Source organism: Panicum virgatum, chromosome 3N, assembly GCF_016808335.1.
Source record: "Panicum virgatum strain AP13 chromosome 3N, P.virgatum_v5, whole genome shotgun sequence".
Lineage (NCBI taxonomy): Eukaryota > Viridiplantae > Streptophyta > Magnoliopsida > Poales > Poaceae > Panicum > Panicum virgatum.
Genome location: NC_053147.1, coordinates 18,797,641 through 18,822,002, shown reverse-complemented (window position 1 = coordinate 18,822,002; position 24,362 = coordinate 18,797,641). Strand labels below are relative to the sequence as shown.

Below are 24,362 nucleotides of genomic sequence, written 5' to 3'. Positions count from 1 at the left end.
TTTAGCACATTGATTCTTTTGTAATTAAGTTTAAAACACAACACATGCATCAGTGCCTACACACATTTTTTTTGGTATATGCATGAAACAAGAAGGAACACATTTGTATTTGTTGGGAGGTAGGAGTAGGACAGCCTACTATTTCCTTCTCTTCCCGATCTAGAACGTGTTTTGATTTGTACACTTTGGGCAGTAAACAAATCTGCATTAGTTCGCGCTGACTATGCACGCTGTCATCTGTGTGAGATAAATAATACTAGCTCATCAGATGAGCTGATTCGTGCTGCACTGTAACTGGGAGAGGAGCTGGAGCTGCTTGAGGATGGGGCTGAGTGCCTCCATGAGCTTCTCGCAGGGGTGGTTGTGCACGCCCTCGTACGTGGTCACCACGATGCTCGTGTCCCTGGCCAGCCGCTGCACCTGCTTCTTCACGTTGCACGTGTGGTGCGAGCACCGGTAGTAGCTCCTGCACGCGCGCATTGGCAAAAGGCAAGAACAAAAGGTCAATTAATTTAATTCGAAGATAACATGTTGCATTGCATTGTGGATCGAGACGGATGGAAGGTAAACCTGGGATACGCGCTGTTCTTGACAGCCTTCTGGCCGTACTTCCTCCACCGGTAGCCGTCGTCGAGGATGTCGTTCTCGCTCCGCGTCTGGAACGCGAACCGCGGCCAGGTCGCCTTCTTCTTCTTCTTCCCCCTCGTCCCGCCGCCCTTCTCCCCAGCTCCCGTCTCCCCGTCGGCATCCCCTGCGGTGCTGCTACTACAACCACCACTAGCCCCCGCCACCGCCTGCTGCTGCGACGCCGTCGCCCCGACATCGTGCAACGACCCCGGCGCGCGCGGGAGGAGCAGCGACGCCCAGTCCAGCTGCGGCACCGGCGAGGCCGAGGCGAGTAACATAGCAGGCAGCTGGGGATTCGGCTGCTTCTGCTGGCTGCCTCCTTGCAGCGAGTCTTCCATCGGCCGCACTTGCACGTACAAGACAAGCCAAGGAGATCGAGGTGGGGGACGCGGGATGGATCATATAAATAGGTGGGCGCGGCTGCGCGGTAGCTGTGACTGGCGGGTGGGGCGCGTGTGAGAGGGAGGACGCCGGAAGGTGAGAGGCGTTGGGCGCGGGACGGGAGATCGGAGAGCGGCGACGGCGAGGGAGGGCCAGCGACCGCGACCCAACCAGCGCTGCATGGGCATGGTTGCAGCTCAACTGCCCCGACCACCACGAATACTGTGGCACCGTTTAGTTCTCAATTTTGTTTGCACAGTAGCAGCTGTCAAATCAAACTTTCAAACACATGCATAAACTATTAAATGCAGTTGGAAAAAATAACTGATTACACAGTTTAACTGATTTATACGAAATGAATCTAATGATATTAATTAATCCATAATTAGACATTAATTGTCAAGTAACAACAAAACGTACTACAGTACCCAAACCCAAACTTTTTCATCAACTCAACACCCCCACATGTTTTTGCCTCTTCCGAAGCTCGGCAGGCGGTAGACCCGCAAACGCTTACCGGTGCCACTAGTTGAGCTCAAACGTAGGGGCTCACCCAGATTGTTACAAAAACGACTGGGCTTAACTAAGCTAAGTTCTGAAATCTAGGTTCCGAAGGAAGGATAGAGCGTAAACGACTAACAAGTCAACTTAGTCTTTATTGCTGAGACTATAGACGGGATAAATCCGTTCGTGTACACTCAACGGCGATAAGTTCCAGAGCATTCGCCAACGGTTTGACCAGAACGAGCTTGAGCATAACCTCTAGCTCGGGTGAAATGGGCCTAGAGACCCTTCAAAAAAAAATGGGCCTAGAGACAACAGAACGCGTAGCTCGGGCGGCCTTTTTTCATTTTTATATTTTTTAAAAATTAAAATTTCAAAAATATATGTCCGTTTTCAAATATTTCAAAAGTATACCCCGGTCGCCCTCCCATAGGGCGACAGGCCCAAAGTGTAATTTTTTTCTTCAAATTTGCAACGAAGACCCTGGAGAAAAAAAAGAGGGGACCTGTCGCCCCCCCAACGGGCGACAGGGGCCTGTCGCCCACCCCTCGGGCGACATGCCCCTGTCGCCCGTTGGGGGGGCGACAGGCCCCCCTTTTTTTCCAGGGACTTTATTTTTCCAGGGACCTATTTTGAGCTATTCGAGCGTGTATTCGTCACCATCGTCGGCAAGATCTCGGCCGCTAACTCCTACCGCACGTAACTTGTCCTTCATTAAATCACGGGAAAAAATCGCAAGAACTTCTCTTATTTCACGAGCATTATGGAACCCACAAACATAATAAGTTCACATCAATAATATCTATAGAAACAAATGACAAGTAACCTACCACAATCATAAGCATCGGATACAAATAAGCGGTCCACAGCTATCTCATTACAAATAAACATCAGATACATCTAACCACCCCTAGGGCGTCGGACCCTCTTAGCCCTCTGCTGGGCACGGACATGGCCCTCGGAGTAGGTGAGAACATCCGGAGACCTCACCTGTCGCTCAGGACGCGCAAGGGGCTGCGGTGTCTGCTGCTGAGAGATCCCAAATGGTGCTCCTCCAAGCTGTGAATACCCCAAAACATCGGGGTCACCTTGCACGGCAGGCTCTTCTGGAGACAAGCTGTCGAAGTCGTCTAAGGTGAAGGTCTCGTTATCTGGTCGAAACGAGGAAGAAGAAGGTCCGGCGCCCGCATCGGGGTAGAATCCTACGCAAAAAATGTGGATGTTAGCATACGCTCGTATATTTCGTAATGACATGTAGAAACCGAAATATGAAACATAAATTAACCTGTGTAGGCCGGTATCTGTGGCCCCGGTACCATCCCTGGATACGGTCCGCCAACTGGTGCTGTCCCTCTAAACATTCCAGTATGGCCGAAAGCAGTAGCTGGATCGTATCCTGTATGTGATATTAGTAAATATGTAGGAATACTTGATCTAATTATAAAGAGATATGTACGTTACCTGCACTTGGGAAGAACTGGGACGTCGGCCCGCCCACGGTCGACGGACACGGGAACGACGACGAGGCCTGGGACGACCCGTGGCTGTCTTCATACTGCACACGGCTTCCCAAGTTGTGCGCCATCTGACGCAACTGGTCACGCTGTCTCGACCATGCCTCTGTCTGCTCAAACTGGGTCATTGGGGATCCGGCACGTACCCTCGTCAGGTAAGTCGAGCAGTCCGTCTGCATCATGTTGCAAAGGCGAAACTGCATCCATTCAGTAAAGGTACAGTTAGAAACACATGAATTATCTTACGAATATGAATATATATATATATATATATATATATATATATATATATATATATATATATATATATATATGCAAATATGATCAAGAGACTCACCGCGCCAGCTAGTGCCTCCACGTGGTGCCGGGCATAGCCATCCTGAGGCCTCGCCTGGTGTGGCTGCGGGTGAGTGTCAACAAAAACCAGACGAGCCCGAGTCCGGGGTAAGTACCAGGTGAGGTAAGCCCTAAAGGAGCTGTCTGTGTGTGGACCTGTTGGATGGACCAAGAGCTCGTCTGCCTGTTCCCATTGGTCCACCCACGGCTGGATCTTGGTGAGCCATTCATCAGAGCACGGCAAGCCACTCCTTGACAACCTACAAAGTGGATTACGAAGAATCGTTAGATTCGACACGAATGTATGAGCCAAGTTCATTCATAATTACCTGTGGTCCTGGCGACTGACACGCTCCAACGCGGTGGGCACCGGAAACTCCTGGCGCTGCCCAAACTGTCTCCTGACTCTCCAGGGGCAATATGCCTCAACCGCGATGTCATAATCCAGGACGGCGGAAGTAAGCCACAGGCTCGCATTCGCGGAGCAGTGCGAAGACAGGCCTGCTGGTGCACGTCTAGCCCCAGCCTTTGGGCTGTAAGGCTCCCAGATAACGTCCTCGGGCGTCAGCATGTCGAGCTCCGAAACAAACTCAGGATATGCGCGTCTAACCCGCGCATGTGCCCAGAACCTCTGCATTCCGAATAAGTAAAATTAAAATTGCGCTAATACATCATGTAACAATGAATAACAAAATTAGATTTGATACGAACGTACCTGACGCCAGATCCAGATAGTTCCCATAGTGGGCCTCTCGTCCTCCTCGTCGCCGTACATGCCTCAGTGGTAAGGCTCGTGGCTGACAAAGGGCCGACCAACGGCTAGCCTCTCGTACGACCAAAGCTGTAGCAGTAGTGGGCACCCTGACAGGATAGCGTTCCCATGTGTCTTCATGCAGCCGTCACAGAGTCCACGGTAAGTGGCTGCAAGTACCGCCTCACCCCAGCTGTAGGGCGGTACGTCCTCGTCCCCATCCGCAATCTCCCGTGCATACGGAAGGAGAATCCTATCGACCGAGTTGCCATGAGTGTTGTTGAACATGATGTAACCAAACAACCAAAGTAGGTACGCCTCCAACGATCTGGTCACACTGTACTCGTCGGCATCCGCAGCCAAAAAGGCAGGCTGCATAAACAATTAAGATTAATGGTTTCAACTATCAATGGAATATGTGAATTGTAATAATTAAATTTATATTTGGAATGAATACGTACTGTAAACTGTAGGAACCAGGTCTTCGAAGGACCTGCTGCTCGCGGGTGCGGGTTGATCGGACCTGCTTCTTTCACGCGGTCAACCAGGGCAAAACGGGCCTCCAGCTCATCCTTCCATGAGGCCGCCACCACACGCGGACCTACAGCCTCCCCGACGATAGGGAGGCCGAGGAGGTAGGCCACGTCCTGCAGCGTAGGAGTCATCTCCCCACACGGGAGGTGGAACGTGTGTGTCTCCGGCCTCCATCTGTCAACGAGCGCCGTCAGGAGGGATCGGTCGAGCTGAATAGGCCCAACCTCGACAAGACGGCTCAGAGTCAGTAGGCCGGCCTCACGTAACCTGCAAAAAAACAAAAAATGTCGAAACAAAGAAATACCGGCGAATACATAAGTCATAAACAATAATATTTCATTACATACCGGTCACACCAATCGTGGTGTATAGAGATCGCCTCGCCGGGTGGACGAGGACGTAGCACCTCTAGGGCTCGGTGCTCAACAGCTGCAAAGTAAGACCTGTGGCTCGAGTCGATCACTGGGTCTAGCAAGGAGTCCATCTCCATACCTGCATTCAAAAATATATGAGAACACATAGGTAAATATATATTTCATACAAACTGGACACATAAAAACAATAATACTTCATTACATACCTGCCATATTTCATTACTACATATTACAAATAATGAAATACAATTGTGGATCATGACAACGAATGCCTTCCACGAGCAATTCTCACCGATGCTCGTCTGAACGTAGGAGGTGCTCCATCTCTGGGATTTCCGGAAGGACCGACGTCAGCAGCATCGTGAAGTGCATTCTGAGGACACTTCTTGTAGTTGTGACTCAATGATCCACATTGGCTGCAACGCTTTTGTGCCTTGCTTGCTTCCGACTCGTCCATACCATTCCGAATACGACGTGTCTGACGGCGGCCTTTGCCTTTCTTAGTGGCTGGATCAGGAATAAACATCTTATTCTCATTATCCTGAGTGAAAGGCCCGACAATTCCAATCCCGTATACCTCATGTCCCCATGTGGATACAACTGCTTCCTTGCTGAAGTACGGTGAAACAAATTGTCCTGGCTGTAACGCAGACTCTGCACATGCCGCAATGAGATGGGAGCATGGCATATGCAATAACTTAGGCTTCATGCAGGAGCAGAATGCTTTGCCATCAACTGTAATCAAACTCTCCTGTACCACTCTATCTCTACGTATACCACGACCACTTTTATCCTTACATAGAACCTCAAATCTATGCTCCATTGTACCTGTGGATATGACGCGGTGCAGTTTGGCCTTTTCAATCTTCTCTTGCATATATTGTGTCACTCTTTTGCAAAACTGAATTTGGGGGTTGCTGATGTTTATGCTTGCAGCCGTGTAACGCTCTCTGAAATACTTCATGCACCCATACATGATGAACTCAACAATTCCCACAAGTGGAAAGGCACGACAAGAACGCATAACCATATTGAAACACTCTGCATGGTTCGTTGTCTGAATACCATACCGTATTCCGTTGGTATCATAAAGGAATGACCATTTCTTCATAGGTGCACCTCGAATCCAGTGTGAAAATGGCTTCTCAATTGAATCCCTAGCCTCTACAGCCTGACTCGTGCCTGCTCCTGATGCCCTTACCTTCACTAGCTCTGCAGTCAACTGATCAAGCATCTGCCACAATGCATTGAATTTTCTCTGTTGATTTTGGGTGCACAATCTCTTAAACAGGTTCTTAAGATCCTTGTTCTTGAAGTGTTCATAGAAGTTTGCACCCATATGCCTAATGCACCACCTGTTTTGGACATCAGGCCATAATGGAGGTGTTGTCGCAGTTCCACGTTGCAATTTCAGTATTGATTGCAGGATACCTGCATGCCTATCACTAATAAGGCACACATCTGGACGTGCAGCAACAACATGATTCTTCACTCGTTCAAGGAACCAATACCAACTGTCTATGTTCTCATTCTCAACAAATGCAAATGCGAGCGGAACAATTTGGTTGTTGCAATCTACACCGATTGCGGTGAGTATCTGACCTTTATACCTTCCAGTCAAAAATGTGCCATCAATGCAGATCACCGGAAGACAAAACTGAAATGCTCTAACAGAAGCACCTATGCAAAAGAAGGCTCGTTGCATAATTCTTTGTCCCCTAGTCACAGCTGGTAAAAGGTATGTGTCATAAAAGCTTCCAGGATTTCTAGCAGCAACCTGGGATAACATACGAGGTAGGTTATCATATGATGCTTCGTATGTGCCGAACCGCATCTCGAACACCCTTTGTTTAGCCCGTCATGCCTTCAAATAACTGATGGTGTACTGATAAGTCTGCTCAATGTGTCGAACAATCATTTTTGGCTCATAATTTAGGTTGTCCATAATAAACCCATACATTTGCTTTGCAACAAAGTCGCATGATATATTGTGATGCGAGGGAAGAACTTCTGACAGCAAACAAGTGTGCTCTGTGACAATGGAACATTTCCAGTTTGACTTCCATTTTCCCTTGAATGCATGTACTCGCCATGGACATCCAGCATTCACACACATCACCTCATATTCTTTACTGCCAGACTTTACGACTCTGAATTCTCGTTTCAATGAGATTGCCCATAGTCTCACAGCATCTTTTACGGCTTCAATGTTTGGATATGTTGCACCTTGCACTACCTCATTCCCTCTGTACTCCCACTCCTGATTTCGTACATCTTCTGCGACATGACTGCCAAAACCATGCTCTTTCCACTCTTTTGGCAATGAGTACTGCTCGTCATCAGATGAGTCCTCATATTCTTCCATCTCTATTGCGGTTTGGTCTTCTGCCTCCATCTCGTCCAGAATGCTATGTATCCTCTCTCCCTCATCAGCAAGACCATGTGGTCCCATGTTTTGGTTCTCTGTCTCTTCTGACTCATCTTGCTCAACATAATTGGTCTCTCTTCGAATACTCGGAGTTCCTTGATCTGCACAATGTTGGATTTCATTTTGTGTCTTCTCCCAGATTTGAATAAGAATGGCCAGAGGCCACCCACGCTCTAGAGCTGCTTGCATGTACTTCTGCCAGTCATCAGTGCTGTGTATCATCATTAATTCCCATAATTCACTTTCTACCTCCCAATTAACAAGAGACTGGACAGTGATCACATGTGTCAACGGATCAACATGGAACCCACACTGCAGCCACTTACATATGGAACCAAAACTCCTTTCCAGAGGTTTATCTATGCCGCTAGATGTGCGCTTAAAGGCAGAAAGATCTACTCCATTTGGCCCATACATAACATTGTATTCACCATAAAATACTTGAAACTGCATCTTGCTCGACATATCTGTATATCACATAATACTTATCGAGTTATACTCTTTACTTCACTACCTTATTCAATAATCCGTAAAAACTAAGTATGAAATTCAATTACAACGTATAAGTATTCATAACTACGTGATGACACTCAAATTCTATACTGCATAAATGGTTCGACTAATTTTCTAAACTAATTTACTACTACGTAACTACAAACTAAAGTATCATTGAACTCCTACTTAAATGGTTTTACTATAGCACTAATTAAATCAAATTACTCATATTAAAATACATAGTACTTAAATATAACAATATTTAAACTAAATGTACTAACCTGCAGATCACAAGTGCTGAATCCGGCAGGGCTTCGCCGCTTTCCTTCTCCTCACTCCTCTTTTTTTCTGGATTTTTGGTGGAATTTTCGGGCTCAAATGAGGAGGGAAGGGGAGGGCTTGAGCTTATATAGGGGGGTACCCCCGGTCGCCCGCGGGGGGGGGGGGGGGGGGGGGGGGGGGGGGGGGGGGGCGACAGGCCCCCTGCCGCGCCCGTGGGCTGGGCCCAGCGGCGGTCGCCCGTGGGCTGGGCGACAGGTTTTTTTTTATATTTCCAGGGACCTTATTGCGAATTTGAAAGAAAAAAAATTTCACTTAAGGCCTGTCGCCCTATGGGGGGGCGACCGGGGGTATTTTTGAAATATTTCAAAACGGACATATATTTTTGAAATTTTAATTTTTAAAAAATATAAAAATGAAAAAACTCGGGCTGAGGCATTTCCAATCTGGGCTTGGGCTAACAAGGCCTCGACCGCTGGCTGTTGCCTTTGCCATCTTCGCCCGAGCGACAACAGGAAACCTTTGTAGAAATGATATCTCGCGTATTTATCCAAGGCGGAATAGCCAAATTCATCCATGAACTATCGCGTCCGGCTCAAATTCGTCCTTGAACTTTCAAAAGGTCCAATTTAGTCCCTGAACTATCTCCATTGGTCCGGTTTCGTGCCTGTGTTGAGCTGGCGTTGACACCGTCTACTGCCTCCTTAACTTTCCGTCCATTAGGTTTACAGCAAACGCTGAAATGTCCATTTTACCCCTATTTTTTCTCTCAGTACATCGGCCCTCCCTCTCCCAGGCAGCCCTCTCGCTCCCTCGCAGTCTGGCCGCCGCTGTTTCCAGCGAGCGCGGCGCCTCACCTCGCCACCCCCTCCGAGCCTGCTCGCCGGCCCTTGCAAGCTTGCTCGCCGCCTCCTCCAAGGCAGGTCGCGAGCCCTCCAAGGCTGCTCGCCGCCTCCGTCCAAGCCGGCTCGCCGCCCCCTCCAAGGCAGGTCGATTCCCCCCACAGTGGCCGCTCTCTGGACCTTGCACGGCGCCGCACAGGACGCCGCTCTAATCGTGGACATTGGCTGTCGATTGAAGGTGAGTGAAAGTTCTGCTCGTGGGATCTAAATTTGATTTCTGTTTTTGGTGGAATTTGACCACGAACTGGATCTGTAGGGCGGAATTAACATGGGAGATGATGAGGTATTGACTGTTCGATTTCATTTCAATGGGGATTTTGTTCTTGATGGGTCACAGATGCAATATTGCAATGGGGATTTGGGAGTATCACACATAGATAAGGACAAATTATCAATCCCAGAGCTGAATGGCCATTTGTTAGATCACACCACCTTTCAGAGATCTATTAGGATGTACTGGTTAGCAGTTGGTGCAAAGCTAAATAATGGAATGAGGCTGCTTGTAGATGATAAGTCTTGCATGGATTTGCTTGATGAGATAGGATCTGCAGGTATTGTGGACATATACACTGAACGAAATGAGTTGGACATGAGTGCCAATGAAGGCACAGAGACACAATATGGAGATGAGGACGTCTTTACCTTATTCAGAGATGAGTACATTATGGATTTGAATGAACAAGAAGGTAACCAAAGTGCTGCACTGGATGAGAACATTATGTATTTGGAGGCTCTCACCACTCGTGAGGATGATCAGAATGATGGAAAGGGTGACCAACATGCCGAAAATGAGAAAGAAGAATCAGGAAGCGAGTTTGATGCCACACGATTTACAAGTGATGAAGATGATGAAGTAAGGGAGATAAGAAATAAATACAAAGAGTTTATGTCGACTGCGAGGAAGGGAGGAGACATTGCATTGGATGCTCCAATTTATTTGGATGTCCCTGGTGGTAGTGATGTAAACAATATTGGTGAAGCCAGTGAAGGTGGTGATGGCATTGCATACTTTGATTCAGATCATGATGCATCATATGATGAGGATAGTGATGGTGTTTCTAGGAGAAGGAACTGTAGGTTTTCAATATTTGATAGTCATGCTGAGACTCCACATTTTGCAGTCGACATGTGCTTTAGAGGAAGGGATCAATTGAAAGATGCAATAGAAAAGTATGCATTGAAGATGAAGGTAAATATTAGATATCCCAAGAATGATAAGCAGAGGCTAAGGGCTGTATGCAGGTGGAAGGGATGTCCCTGGGTTCTCCATGCTTCATACAACTCAAGGACAGATTGGTTTCAGATTGTGACATATAATCCAAATCATGCATGCTGCCTAGAACTTAAAAATAAAAGGTTATCTACAAAAAGAATATGTGACAACTATGAGAGTACTATCAAAGCTAATCCAGCATGGAAAGCTAGAGCAATGAAAGAGACTGTGAAGAAGACATGGGTGTTGATGTGTCAATCACAATGATTAAGAGGGCGAAGGCAAGGGTTGTCAAGAAGATGATGGATTGTCAGACTGGCGAGTCCTCAAAGTTGTTTGACTATGCACTGGAACTGAAGCGAAGTAATCCTGGAACCAGTGTGCATATTGCTTTAGATCCTGAAGAAACTGACCATGTATTTCAGAGAATGTACATCTGTTTGGATGCATGTCGAAGGGGATTCTTGGATGGATGTAGGAGAGTTATTGGGCTTGATGGTTGCTTTCTTAAGGGGCCTATGAAAGGTGAGTTGCTGTCAGCTGTTGGAAGGGATGCCAATAATCAGATTTACCCAATAGCTTGGGCTGTTGTCGAATATGAGAACAAAAATTCATGGGCTTGGTTTCTTGGGCATCTTCAGAAAGATATCCGTATCCCTTATGGTGCTGAAGGATGGGTTTTTATAACAGACAAACAAAAGGTAATTGGGACCACAACCTATGACATGTATGCCACTGAGATATTTAGAATTGGATAATAACATTTATGACATGTTATTGCAAGGTCTTCTAAGTGTAGTGAATGAGATATTTCCATTAGCAGATCATAGGATGTGTGCACGACACATTTATGCCAACTGGAGGAAAAAACATAGGCTACAAGAGTACCAAAAGAGGTTCTGGAAGATTGCAAAGGCTTCAAGTGAGGTGTTGTTTAATCATTACAAGAACAAACTCGCCAACAAAACTCCTAGAGGATGGAAAAATTTGCAGAATACAGACCCCATACATTGGTGCCAAGCTTGGTTCAAGGTGGGATCCAATTGTGAATCTGTTGATAACAACATGAGTGAATCATTTAATAGTTGGATTATAGAAGCAAGGTTCAAGCCTATCTTGACTATGTTGGAGGACATAAGGATCCTTGTGACCAGAAGAATCCAAGAGAATCGGAGCAACAGTGAGAGGTGGTTAATGGAAATATGCCCCAACATTATCAGGAAGGTCTGTAAGATCAGGCATAGGACCCAGTACTGTCATGTCTTGTGGAACGGTGAAGCTGGTTTTGAAGTGAGAGATAAAAAATGGAGGTTCACAGTTGATCTCAACAACAAAACATGCTCATGCAGATATTGGCAAGTTTCTGGGATTCCATGTGCACATGCTTGTGCTGCCCTGTTCAAGATGTCTGAAGAACCTAATAAATATGTGCACAACTGTTTCTCTCTTGAGGCATACAAGAGGACATATCAGCATGTCCTGCAACCTGTAGAGCATGAGTCGGCATGGCCTGTGTCCCCAAATCCTAAACCATTGCCTCCTAGAGTCAAAAAGATGCCAGGCCGGCCAAAGAAAAGTAGAAGAAAAGATCCTTCAGAGCCAAAGAAATCAAGCACTAAATCATCAAGAGTTGGTACTAAAATCAGATGTGGCCGATGCAAAAGGGATGGCCACAACTCCAGGACATGCCCTAGAATGATGGTGTTTATCCTTTCGAGTTATTACCGTGTCATTTGTTTGCTGCTTCCAGATGCACTAACTTTTGGTGCTTAACTGCAGGGAAGGTAGTGCCACAACCAAATCCTTCACAACAGCATGCTACCAATGCAACGAGTCAAGTAATGGTACCTGCATCAGACGAGCAGCGTAAAGGAAAGCGTCCAGTACCACATTCAATCCACACAAATTCATCTGCCAATTCATCATATATTCAGGTTAGCAAATTTCAAAGCAGTGATTATGGAAGACAAAATTTTAGTAAACTAATTCCTTTCCATATCTTCTTTTCTCAGTCTAGCAATAAGAAGCAAAAGGTGTCTAAGTCAAACTCTAGAGCCATTGCTGAAGCGTCTGCAGGTGGGACTGCATCTATTACAATCGAGACAAGTGCTAGCATGGTTGCTGGAACATATGCAAAGGCAACCATCAATGTTTCAGGAGCAACCGGCACAGCCAAAATTCGGTCCACTTCAACTGGTCATGGAAACAGGGAAAACGCAATGTCATCAGGAAAGAGCATCATGTAGTTTGAGTGCCGGTGCATGGCACATGTATCATTTGGCATGTTCTGTCACTTTGAAACTGGCATGTTCTGTCACCTTCGATGAACAAGTACTTTATTTATTTCAACAAGACATGATTACAATTGTTGCAACATCATTTCATACTTGCATTTTACATTACAAAATGAGCCATAGAACTCCAGCGATTACAATACAGCGGCGGCCAAACTGAGAGGGAGGGCTGATGGCGACCAGACTGAGAGGAAGGGCTGATGTACTGAGAAAAAAAATAGGGGTAAAATAGACATTTCAGCATTGGATGTAAACCTAATGGGACGGAAAGTTAAGGAGACAATAGACGGTGTCAAACGCCAACTCGGCACAGGACAAAACCGGACCAATGGAGATAGTTCATGGACTAAATTGGACCTTTTGAAAGTTCAAGAACGAATTTGAGCCAGATGCGATAGTTCAGGGATGAATTTGGCTATTTCGCCTTTATCCAAGATACACAAATTTCCCTTCAGTTTATCAAACGAATTTGAATTTGATTGATTAATAATTAATAAAACTAAATTTAAATTTGTTTCCTACAAACAATTTTGTGGTTTTATACGTCATAATCAAACATCATTAAAATGAAAAATTACGCTCAAGAGCAACTAGCATTAGAACATTTCAAAAATATTTACAAGGCAAGCTAGGGAATAGATATACTAGAGCATCTTCCATTTCCAACCTAATTACAAATTTGAAATCATCCAGACTGCTACAGGCAGCATCTATCGGGCTAAGTAACTTCAAATTCAAACATTGCAGGTTTGAAATCTTCAACCACGTCATGTGAGGCTTCAACTGAGAACAGCTGCATTTTATTTTAAACTAGAGAGCTGAGAACAGCTCGAGTTAACCCTATGCTTAAAAATATATCATTCATGAAAGTCAAGTATACCAAGAATTAAACATGCAAGAAAATTATAGCAATAATGAAAAAGCTGGCATACAAAAATTGAGCTAAAACAAGACGAGATATCGGGTGCTGTTCACAAGGACGTCAGTTAGGAGCGAAAGACTATTTATTCAAAGTAATCACAACCACTAGGGTTAGATCATCTGAACTATGCACTGGTACTCATCACCCGACCTTACAGCACAAATCAATCTCAGAACATAGAGAAGGTAGATTGAAGAACAAAAAAATAAATTCCAGAAGATACAAACGTAAAGAGGCCTCAGAAGGAAGGCAGTAATGGTGTTGTAATCACAAAGATATCATACAAATACAACATCCACATGGTTCATCCTAAGCCTCAATCGAATCAAAATTCAAAACACAAACAAATCCAAAGAAATAAAAATAAAGACACAGTACTACTAAAAGATCTAGTTGACCTCATAGAGAAGATTAGGCTTTTCCACACAGAAGGATTCAGACATATGCTTGTCTATTTTTCTTATTTAATCATCGGTCAGAAAAAAACTAACAGATCTGAGAAAAGTTGTGCAGAACAAACAAAATAAAATCTCGATGGGTCCTGGTGACTGCGGCTGAGTAGAGGACTCGGAATATGGGTGGTGATATATCAGGATGGTCGGCAAGGCAAACAGATGCCAATTACGACGAACGAGACCTATAGATACAATCTTCACAGTCCTCAACCCGGCAATAAGCAACTCAAATCCCCCATCAGAGAACCAAAAACAAACGGAAAAGAAAAGGCACATAAAAACCTTGCAGATGCCCACAAAACCAAAAACGCTGATCGAAATCTGCTGATGGACAAGTGGAGGACGGAAGAGAGGAGAATCTACCAATGTGAGGTGAGATACTGAGATGGCGGCGTGAAGAAGAGAGCCAGCCGGCCCGTGCTTATATAGAGGCCTCTTGGGCACTAGGGTTTTAACGTAGGCGGCGGGTCTTCTCGTTCTCGGATTCTCCGGCTAGCGAATCACAGCCGTCCGATATATCGCGTTCGATTAGACCCATCTAGTGGTGGGGTTTCCGCTTTTTGGCCCAAGGCCTAAAATATATAGGCCCATGGAAAGTAACTCAGGCCCGGGCAAGTCACATGCGTAGCGCCGTAGCGGATAAGCGCAACGAGCACACAACAACATTCGAGTACGCGCTTTTTCTAGTTCTATCTACACTAGTGCATAGTAGATCAGAAGTCCGAACATTTCAACGAAACGAAGACCATAAACACGAAGGATGCTGAAATTTCACGGAGAAGGCACCATGAGGATGTTGCCACCTGAGGAAATCAGCCACATGTACACGAACACAGCAGAACAGAACATCGAAATTTCAACCAAAGAGTTATGGGAAAACGAATAATGCTCCCACGAGGCCACGATGCACAAATAAATCGGTTTAGCTTCCAAAAAAAAAACAAAATGAAGAAGAATGCAACCATCGTCGGCAGCTCCACGAGTTGAGAACCCTTAATTCAACATCTTTGGATGAAAGCAAAGCAGCTCTTCAACAGAATCAAAGGAGCACGAGGATAGGAATGCAACAACAGTTAGATACAGCTGTGATGCGTCTTTCTTGCATAAGGTGCAGTACCAAGTACAAACTCCAGCCAACAATCAAACCATGTGAGTCGCCTACATCTACTTAATATACAGATACTTGGCTCATAATCTAGTTTGCTGTACTCGTATGAAAATGTTACCCGTGCCCAGGAAAAAAGGGCACACAAAGAGCTCATATCAGCTTCAGCTTCTGCTTGGTCCGGTTCTGTCCCCAATGATCACTTGTGGGTCAAGGGTTGACAGAACTTGCGGCATTGACATACCACCAGATACAACGATCTCTGCAAAATATATATGCTCTTTTAATGCGAAGTATCTTTTGGCATAAGTAACTATCCACTCCCATTATAAAATGGCAGACACAGGAGAGATTGCGAATTACCAATGCCTTCACGCACAGAAAGATTTGGCCTTATGACATCCTTTGAATTCACCATGAAGATATCGCCAATATAAAGATGGTTGGTGGGGACATAGACACAGTAAAGATCTTCTTGACCAGAATAACTCTGTGGCAACAAAATAATGAGATTAATTTACTTAGATATCACATCAAACCAGAGAGAACACATCATCGTTACTATTTGCTTGCCCTGAATGTGGGAACATTTTGAGTTTCAACCTTTGCAAGAATTAAACTTGGCTATGAGCCTATAATTACTAGGTAGCGAAACTGTAGCACATGCATAAAACAAAACAAAAAAAAGCATAGAGATGTAATGCAATCTTGTCTGAGAGTTAATATTAAAGAGCCTTTCAGACCTGGAGCGAGACTGATGATGTAATGAAACCAAACGCATATTCTCCTACACGAGGATGCCTTATGATGACCACTTCCTTGAATGCCTGTTTGTTCTGATCTGCACGAAGCAACCAGAGTTTATTTGGCGCTTAAGTTAAGCTGATTGACCAGTGCGATGATAAGTTTACCTGGTGATATTGCAGCACTAATTTGCTTGGATGCATTGTAGATATGACGTACAAGAGGCATGCGCTTAATAATCCACTCACTAAGGCTAAGGACAGATGCCCCAACCCAAGATGACATAAACACTCCAATCAAGAATATGAAAGTAACAGATGTGATGAAGCCAAGACCTGTGAAATCATCAGAATGGATATTGAAAAATTAGGTTGGATAAGCAACACGAATTCTTCTCGTTGACGACAAGGTACCATATAACACTAACTTTTGCCAGGTTTCCCAGATTTCTACAAGAACTGATAATCTAATCATATGATGCATTGTGAAACCTAGATCAAGATAACAGTAGAATTTATAGGTACAATGCTGAACATATCCAGATTTAATACGCTATATACAAGAGCAGCGGCTAGAACATAACATTGTAGCTGACTTAATACGAATCAAAGCAAAAGGCAGAATGAAGGTGCCCCTTTTTCTGAACGGAACGAAATCATTACATGATACCAACAGTCAAAAAAATCTAAGATTTCAATTAAAAAAATAGTTAGTTCATATACCGAATATGTTGATTCCCAGTTGAGCATATATTGGAGAGAAGAATCCATCAACAAAATGAATGAACCACCAGGTGATGTAGAATGTTATTGCGATGGGGAAGAGAATCACACTGGAGATTCACAGCAAATAAAATGACAGCAAAAAAAATGTCTTAGTATATGTGGCAGGCACATGGAAGAATAAATTCATGCAACATAATTGCAAATTGCATACGAATGACACATGTAAAGCCAGATTCAATGCCAGGGAGACACTTAAGAAATCAGGAGAAATAAGACTAGAGGATGGAACATATATGTGCGAAATTATCTGAAAATGCAATGGACAAAGGAAATTCCCTGTTATTAGGACTTTACGCCTAATGATGGAAAATCATGGTATGTTTCTTCTAAACTGTAAGTTCAAGTTCTCATATTTTGATGTTGATTGAATTATCACAAGTTCACAACGGCAACATGTAAATCCTTCATACCAACCATGCACCTCCTGATTTTATCAGGATTTCAACAAGGTAATCTTTTTATTGAAAGAAACAAAAACCAGAATCAAAGAAACAAACATCCCACTGTTCCTAGAAACTGCTGGTTGTATCCATTAATAATATTGCATCACCTGCCTAAATGATTTCCTGCGGTGTAAAGGGGAATGGATGTTGGCTTGACAACCATATAGCATTGCAAGTTTGCAACCACAAACTTGACTTTTGAAGTGGCTGCTAAGTCATGCTAGATGCTAAAACACAAATCCACAACAACCAGGCTATACATAACAAAAGAATGGAAACAGAACCTAGCATTAGCTACTAGGAAGTGCACTATTACTGTTTCATTGCTAGACACTAGACAGTAATCATGAGGCAAGGGAAGATTAGTTTTGCTATAGACTTACCACCCAGTCATGAACTTCTTTGAAGCCCAACTGCGGACAACCTTATGGAATGCCTGCATTTCAGGGGGGGGCAAAGGAGATGTAAAAAACAATATGAGCTGTTCTAGCTTGAACAATACAAAGAGAGATGCCTAATCTAGAGAGCATGCTTTCTCAGTTTCTGCAAGGCAAGTATCAGCTAAGGGGGGAGGACAGGCAAAACGGTAGGAATAGAAACATTGCCTAACAGTTTTTGTAAAGTGGGGGTATTGTTATTTCAAATTGCAAAACGGTATCCTAAAGGTTCTAGACAGTTTGGGGATTTCATGCCGGTTCAAACATAATAAATATATTAAATATCATTCTGTTCCAAGAGTAATATCAAGGGGTATCAATCAAGGGGTATCATCGCAGAAAAGCAGCTGAAGCAAAATCTTCACAGCTTACCACTTTAAGCAGATCAAATAAGGTGCATCAAGGCCATCTAGCTCAAGGTCCAAATGCGACAGTGATGCATTTCCTAGCACATAACTTGTACTGCTTGCTACATGGTTCATGCAGTTAACTGCAGTCTACAAGAGGTTGCGAGGTGAAAGGGCGAGAACAGCAGGAAGCGTAGACTAGACTCATCAAATTAGCTGAACAGCAGTTGAATAAATAAAAGGGGAAAAAACTATGAATCGTGCGGGGAGAAGAGGCATGGGGGTGGGGCGGAAACGGACCTCGCGTCCGGAGGAGGAGAGCGCGGCGGAGGTGGAGGATGAGGAGACCCTGTCGCCGTCTCCGTCCCCGTCGCCGGGCGCCGAGCCGCCGCCGGAGACCGGGATGAGGAGCTCCCGGTCCCGGTCGCGGTCGCGGCCGCCCATCGGGCTCAGGCTCAGCGGGGACTTGTTGTCGCCCATGGGGGCTCCTTCGCCGGCTTGCCGCGGCGGCGGTCACCCTTGCCGCCTCGGGTCGTCGCGATCGATGCAGGGGGGGAGGGAGGATGCCGGCTCGGCACGGCCGAGGGGGCAGAGAGACTTTTCCTTTTTTTCGATTTTTTTTTAATCTGGAGTCGTTTGAGAGCATAGTAGGCTCGTCCCGTCTCGGTGCCTCGTTGGCACCTGTCGAGTGGAAAGGAGACGTGGGTGCCCACAGGTACATGCGAGACGGCCCCCACGTCTGATAGGAGTTGTGATCAGGGTTTATCTTACCGGTGGGAACCGGTTCGGTGGTCCGGTCCGGTTTCGGTTTGGGCCAGTACTAAACCGACACAAATTTAAAATTCAAATTTAAATTCGAAAAAATGAAAATTTTCTAAAAAATTCCTAAAAATACTTTAAGGTGAAACGAATTTAATGGTGTCAAATTTTCTTAAAAATTTGTTCGTTTAACATATTTTTCGGGCATTTAAAGTTAAAACAAAAAAAGGAAAAAAATGAGACGGCCCATTGAGGCCCACTTGGTAAACCGGTAAAACCGGCCGGTAAATCGGTCCAAACCGGTTACACATGCAATTTTAAATTTGGATTTGAATACAAACTGGTCAAACCGGTCGGTAAACCGGTCTAACTAGTCGGTATACCAGTACGAACCGGTTGAACTGAATTTTTTGAATTCAAATTTGAATTTGACCGGTTTCTACCAGTAACCGGTCAAACCGGTCCGGTAAACCGGAACCGGTGGGCGCCGGTTTGGGTAAACCGGTCGGCAAAAAAACCCTGGTTGTGATAGACCGATTAATCAGGTGGGGTGGAGTTTGAATGTTTGATCGCTTTAGCACGATATAAACCGTTAAGTCCACCAAACAGTTACCCTCCGCCACATCATGAATTCCCTACTTTGTAGGTGGCATCAAATTGATTTGAATACTGTAAAAATGTGTGTACGAAAGTCTACGGCGACATCCGGAGGATCTTCTAATCCAAAATTGTAAGCAACTTGAGCCAAAACATCCTAACATCCTTCCTCTTAAAATTCACGTGATCCTTTCTTTATCTCGAAAGCCTATCCAGTATACAAGCCAGCACGGCGAGTGGAGCCTTTTTGGTGTGCAAGTTTTCAGTCAGAGTCAACAGTCAACCAAAGCCGGAAAGTGGCGGGCTGCAGCAGCCACGGGAGTGGCCAAGATACGCCGCCCGCCACGGATGCAGTTGCAAATTGCAACGTGAAAGTTTCAAACTTCCAATATCCCAGGAATACGAAATAACGCGAGCTCGACCACAACATATGAACACCTATCGGTGATCTTATTGGAATTCTATAGAGTCTAGCAGGCACATTAAAAATTTTCCAGCAAGGTGGGGAGAGAAACATGAATTTAGTCCCCACCTTCAAGCAAGCAACTCACAATCACAAGGTTTGCACATGTACATATTGTCTGATTCATCGATAGTGTCAATGGCTGGCTGAGCCGACGTACCAATACAGAACGTGAAGGGATCTCCACCACAGAAACCCTGCAAAAAAAGAAGGAAAGAAAATAAGGTCAGGTTCAGAAACTCAAAACGAGGTTGTTTGTGAGAATTGACAAAGGTGTCATAATTGCTTATTTGATAGCACAAAGTAGGACCAGGACAATGTAACATCTCAGAAAGCATAATGTATATATTAGGATGCCAGGAGGTAATTCGTAGTCTTAGCAGAATCTTTTGCACCAACATGATTTGTGAGCTTAAATAAGTTATGATTTAAATTCATAAATGTATACAAGAAAGTGGATTTCTTGATCGTATAAGGTACAATGATGATATGCAAGATAATCTATACATTGATGCAAACTGCAGATAAGTCATAGGAGATGATGAATGTAAGGGTATTTTGGTACCAAATAAACGATGCTAACCTTCTGTGAGGGGTCAAGCCATGAAGGTGATTTTGGTGGTCTGAATGGAAAATTTTTAAAGTGTGATGGTATGAATGGACAGAGCTAAAATGTGACGGTGTTAATGCATACCAGGTCTAGATTGGTCGTACATATGCAAATTTCCCTAAATAATACTCCCTCCGTTCACTTTTGATAGCTATATTTCATCTTGACACAATGACCAAGGAAAACAACTTTACTTATCATATAATAAATACAACACGGACTTTTTTATTGGTCCTCCAATGCTTTAACTGGAAACTCCTCGTTACCAGTGCTATTTATTGTCACAGCCAATGCCATTAGCAAATATAGCTATCATTTGTGAACATTTGAGTTTTTAAAATATATCTATCAAAAGTGAATGGAGGGAGTATCTGTAAGGTTGCAAATGCAAGAACCAAAGGCTTGGTACCATCCTTATGGATCTGGTTCATAAGATAGCAATTCATATGCGAAACTACCCATCGGACAAACATTTTAAGTGAATAAGTTGAAAATTGTAGCTAAGACCAGGATGACAAAGGAAGATAAAATGCTCCCATCCTTTTCAACTTTCAATTGCCAAAAAAGTATAGCTAGATCCACTTCAAGTACAAGTGGTCACCCTAATGGTCACTCTCAAACTCGTTCCACAGCTGTGTATTTGAATTGACCGTTGCATCAAACATTGTACAGATAGAGTTAGCTGATCCACATCAGATGGGTTATGGATATCAGCTAAGATAGAGTTAGCTGATTCACATCAGATGGATTAACAATATCAGCTAAGCTTGGCTCCATATGACTCCCAATAAAATTCAAGCTTCTCGCAAGGACCAGAACTACAGTCAAAAGGGATTTTTTTTCTTCTGAAGTACTAAAATACTGAATTGGTTAGGTCCAGCACAATTATACATTCAACCAAACGAGAAGAAATTAAACTGAATGTTTCTCATGTTGCGAGTTGAGTCAGTGAAAACGCATAGTCAAATGTGACGAGAATCTATTTGATGATGCAATGCGTAGGTCATCTTCAAATCAAATTTGCAATAGAGAATATGGGCAGCTTCATGAAGGTCTGGTGGACCAATAATTCAGTATCATGATAACAAATATGGTTGTATCATTATTGGCAAGCATGCAATTGGAAATACAAACGAGTATCAATAGCTAGACCACTTGCTCTCTAAGTTAGTATCACGCTAGTAGTTATTGAAACTTGATGTGTCTTTCTTAAGGGATTGTTGTCATAAGAAAACAGCCACGAGTCTATAACAGCAATAAACATGAAAGATGGCAGTTGGCACAATGAATCAAAGCCCTCTTAGAGCTCAACCTGACAAATAAATCATCATACTATCTGCATAAACAAACAATAAAAAAAACTCAAACAATCAAATAAAAAGGCACAGACAAATTAAAAATTGTAGCTTATCTGCTAATGCCATGAGAGAAATGGACAAGGAAAGATAGAACCCCACTGCATCCATCCTTTACTGTTATTCCTTCACGAGTCATCCCTGATCCCTATATTGATCTTTACCTGACCTGGCATTTACCAATCAGTCCTCTTCAAGTTGTGCTTCTATTGCTATGCCCTCACAGTGTTATATTTAAATAATCATTTATCCATTTTGCTCCTAACTCTGCCACTGTTTGCACATATCTAAATTCTAAAGCCGATCCACAAAAGATCCAAAACATCCCATAAGCTTAGACTGCAATAGAATTCAAATTTCTAACTATGCTCAAGGATAACAACTACAGCTGAAACTAAGCAGATTGTTACTGCAAGTCAACATCATCATCCGAAATTCCAAACTATGAGGTATAGTGAGTCGATTGGGTACAGCACAACCATTTCATAAGTAAAATCAGCACAGATGAAACTATATATTTCCATCGAGCGTTATTAACGATGCTCAGCAACAAGGCGTGGAGCTTATATTAAGTCAAAGGGATGAAAGGACTCTGCAATTCTGCATCGACGATGTAGAGTTGCGAACACTGACCTCACTCGAATCACAATCACGGCTTCAGAGCTTGGAAGCGAAGTGCTTCCTCTTCACCTCGTCACTCTCCTCTACAATTCCAACTGACCTGCAGGCCTCAGGGTACATGGACATTCTTATGGACGCGTACACGGCACCGTCCCACTTCCTCGCCGCGAGCTGCTCGGCAAACTTGAAGGCCTCGGCCGCCGTCTCGGCCGCGGAGGGGTAGACGGCGTCGACGACGCCCATCTCCCTGCCCTCCGCGGCCCTGAGCTTCCTGCCCCGGAGCACGACGTCGCGGAGCGCGTTGGCGGCGGTGATCTTGGCGCGGAGCACGGCCATGAAGTAGGGCGGGAGGGGCAGGCCGATGTCGACCTCGCTCATGTAGAGCACGCCGCGGTCGGCGCGCATGAGGCGGTAGTCGTGGCAGAGCGCGAGGAGGAACCCGCCGGCGGAGGCGTGGCCCGTGACGGCGGCGACGGTGGGCATGCGGAGCGCGAGGAGGTCGGCGGCGAGCGGGCGGAGCGCGTCGACGAGCTCCCCGAGGCGCGCGCGGGAGGTGCCCGCCCACCCGATGTCGAGCCCGTTGGAGAAGAAGCGGCCCTCGCCGACGGTGACGAGCGCGGCCCCCGGCCCCGCCCGGGCCGCGGCCTCCGCGGCGGAGGCGACGGCGGAGCGGAGGGAGGAGATGAGGGCGTGGCCCAGGCGGTGCTCGCCGTCGCCTGTGAGGGTGAGGACGAACACGCGGCCGCGCTGCTCCAGGGTGCACATCGCTGCCGGCAGATTGGGGGGAACACGCCCTCTCGCGGGGTTGGTGTGGTCTGTGGGGCGCTAGTGGCGTCTAGTTTTAAGCAGCTGCCAGGAAGGATGGAGCCCGGAGCAACCGACGAGTTGGCGCACGATTTTTACCTGAAAAAAAATATAGCGCACGATTTTATTTATGCTTCCTTGACGTATATATCTTTTTTGAAGTAATACGTGACGTATATATGCAGCGCACGATTTTGTCGACCGATCCGACGAATGGATCTTGGATGAAGTTGATTCACAATTTCCACATATAGACAGAAGTTGCAGCTCCCAAGGCAGGTCGTGGACTCGTAGTGGCAGCAGGCAACAGGCAGCACCTAGCAGACGTATCGACGAGAGATTATTCAATTTGCCCGACGCATCGAAGCTTCCGGCCACTGAAGCTGGAGCTGAAAGTGGACGACGGAAGAGGCAAAGAGCTTGCGCCGCCGCTGTTTAGTTCGTCCTCTAAAATTTTTTAGAGAGAATCTTGCTACTTAAAAATAAATCTAATAAAACTAATTAATCTATAATTAGCAAAGGGCTACTGTATCATTACTGTTGTAAATCATGAATGAATTAGGTTTATTAGATTCATCTCATGATTTACAATTTATTTGTGTAAAAAATTTTGTAAACAGATTTTATTTAATACTTCTAAATAGCAAGGTTATCTTTGACGTAACAGAGTGCAAAATTTTTGAAGATAAAACTAAACAGACATGCGCCCCGTGATTCAGCCATGATTTGGCATATGACCCCGGTCCAGAACAGAACCACTGTCTCAGCTAGGTCTAGGAGTATCTGATAGAGTATGCACGTACAGACAAGTATATATAAATCCAGATTCCATGTCATGAGATTTTTTTTGATACCCGGCTTCACCCTATTTTCATTACAAGAACGGAAATTTCACCCGTTTTCGTGTGAAGAACGACAAGCCAAATAAGGGGGTAAACTATCTACCCTGATTCTGTGATTCAAGCTAGATAGCCCAGCCGATAGTTTAAAGCCCTGGGATTCCTAGGATCCATACCCAAAAAAAAAGCGGAGCGACCACACAGCCCCGTGACGAACGACACCCACCACGCAAAAGACAGACATTTTATTGAGCCCGATCCTTAAATTTGTTAAGCTAAATTATTTAGACGTTTTATCATCTGAGGCGCTTTATCACTTTTTAGACGCAGTATCGTGGGAACCCTGCAGAAGCAGGACCTGAGCTGAGATGTGGCCCGGAAGGCAACGCATCAGCCGCGCGTCCCTGGGGCACCAGGTCGACCTATGGGCACCAGGTCGCCCTC

General features: G+C 45.0%; 3 protein-coding genes and 3 non-coding genes across 6 annotated transcripts; all 6 read right to left on the bottom strand.

Annotated features, from left to right (window-relative positions):
• Window positions 1-1,138, bottom strand: LOC120667406 (probable WRKY transcription factor 43). Its single transcript, XM_039947486.1, has 2 exons — window positions 571-1,138; window positions 1-466 (listed from the first exon to the last, which is right to left on the bottom strand). The coding sequence occupies exons 1-2, from the start codon at window positions 963-965 to the stop codon at window positions 265-267; spliced, it is 597 nt and encodes a 198-aa protein (XP_039803420.1). The 5' UTR covers window positions 966-1,138; the 3' UTR covers window positions 1-264.
• A 12,468-nt stretch (window positions 1,139-13,606) lies between these two features.
• LOC120668252 lies at window positions 13,607-13,708 on the bottom strand. Its single transcript, XR_005672349.1, has one exon. It is a non-coding gene; the product is annotated as a small nucleolar RNA snR60/Z15/Z230/Z193/J17 (small nucleolar RNA).
• Window positions 13,709-13,788: 80 nt separating this feature from the next.
• Window positions 13,789-13,870, bottom strand: LOC120668276. The gene has a single exon (XR_005672370.1). It is a non-coding gene; the product is annotated as a small nucleolar RNA U83 (small nucleolar RNA).
• Window positions 13,871-14,117: 247 nt separating this feature from the next.
• On the bottom strand, window positions 14,118-14,215 carry LOC120668273. The gene has a single exon (XR_005672367.1). It is a non-coding gene; the product is annotated as a small nucleolar RNA Z43 (small nucleolar RNA).
• An 800-nt stretch (window positions 14,216-15,015) lies between these two features.
• Window positions 15,016-18,493, bottom strand: LOC120664849 (protein LIKE COV 1-like). Its single transcript, XM_039944201.1, has 7 exons — window positions 18,171-18,493; window positions 17,470-17,522; window positions 16,581-16,690; window positions 16,026-16,193; window positions 15,858-15,955; window positions 15,478-15,604; window positions 15,016-15,376 (listed from the first exon to the last, which is right to left on the bottom strand). Exons 1-7 carry the CDS (start codon window positions 18,348-18,350, stop codon window positions 15,279-15,281), a joined length of 834 nt encoding a protein of 277 aa, XP_039800135.1. The 5' UTR covers window positions 18,351-18,493; the 3' UTR covers window positions 15,016-15,278.
• Window positions 18,494-19,626: 1,133 nt separating this feature from the next.
• Window positions 19,627-23,096, bottom strand: LOC120664848 (enoyl-CoA delta isomerase 2, peroxisomal-like). Its single transcript, XM_039944200.1, has 2 exons — window positions 22,288-23,096; window positions 19,627-19,886 (listed from the first exon to the last, which is right to left on the bottom strand). Exon 1 carries the CDS (start codon window positions 23,038-23,040, stop codon window positions 22,312-22,314), a length of 729 nt encoding a protein of 242 aa, XP_039800134.1. The 5' UTR covers window positions 23,041-23,096; the 3' UTR covers window positions 19,627-19,886; window positions 22,288-22,311.
• Window positions 23,097-24,362: the final 1,266 nt, after the last annotated feature.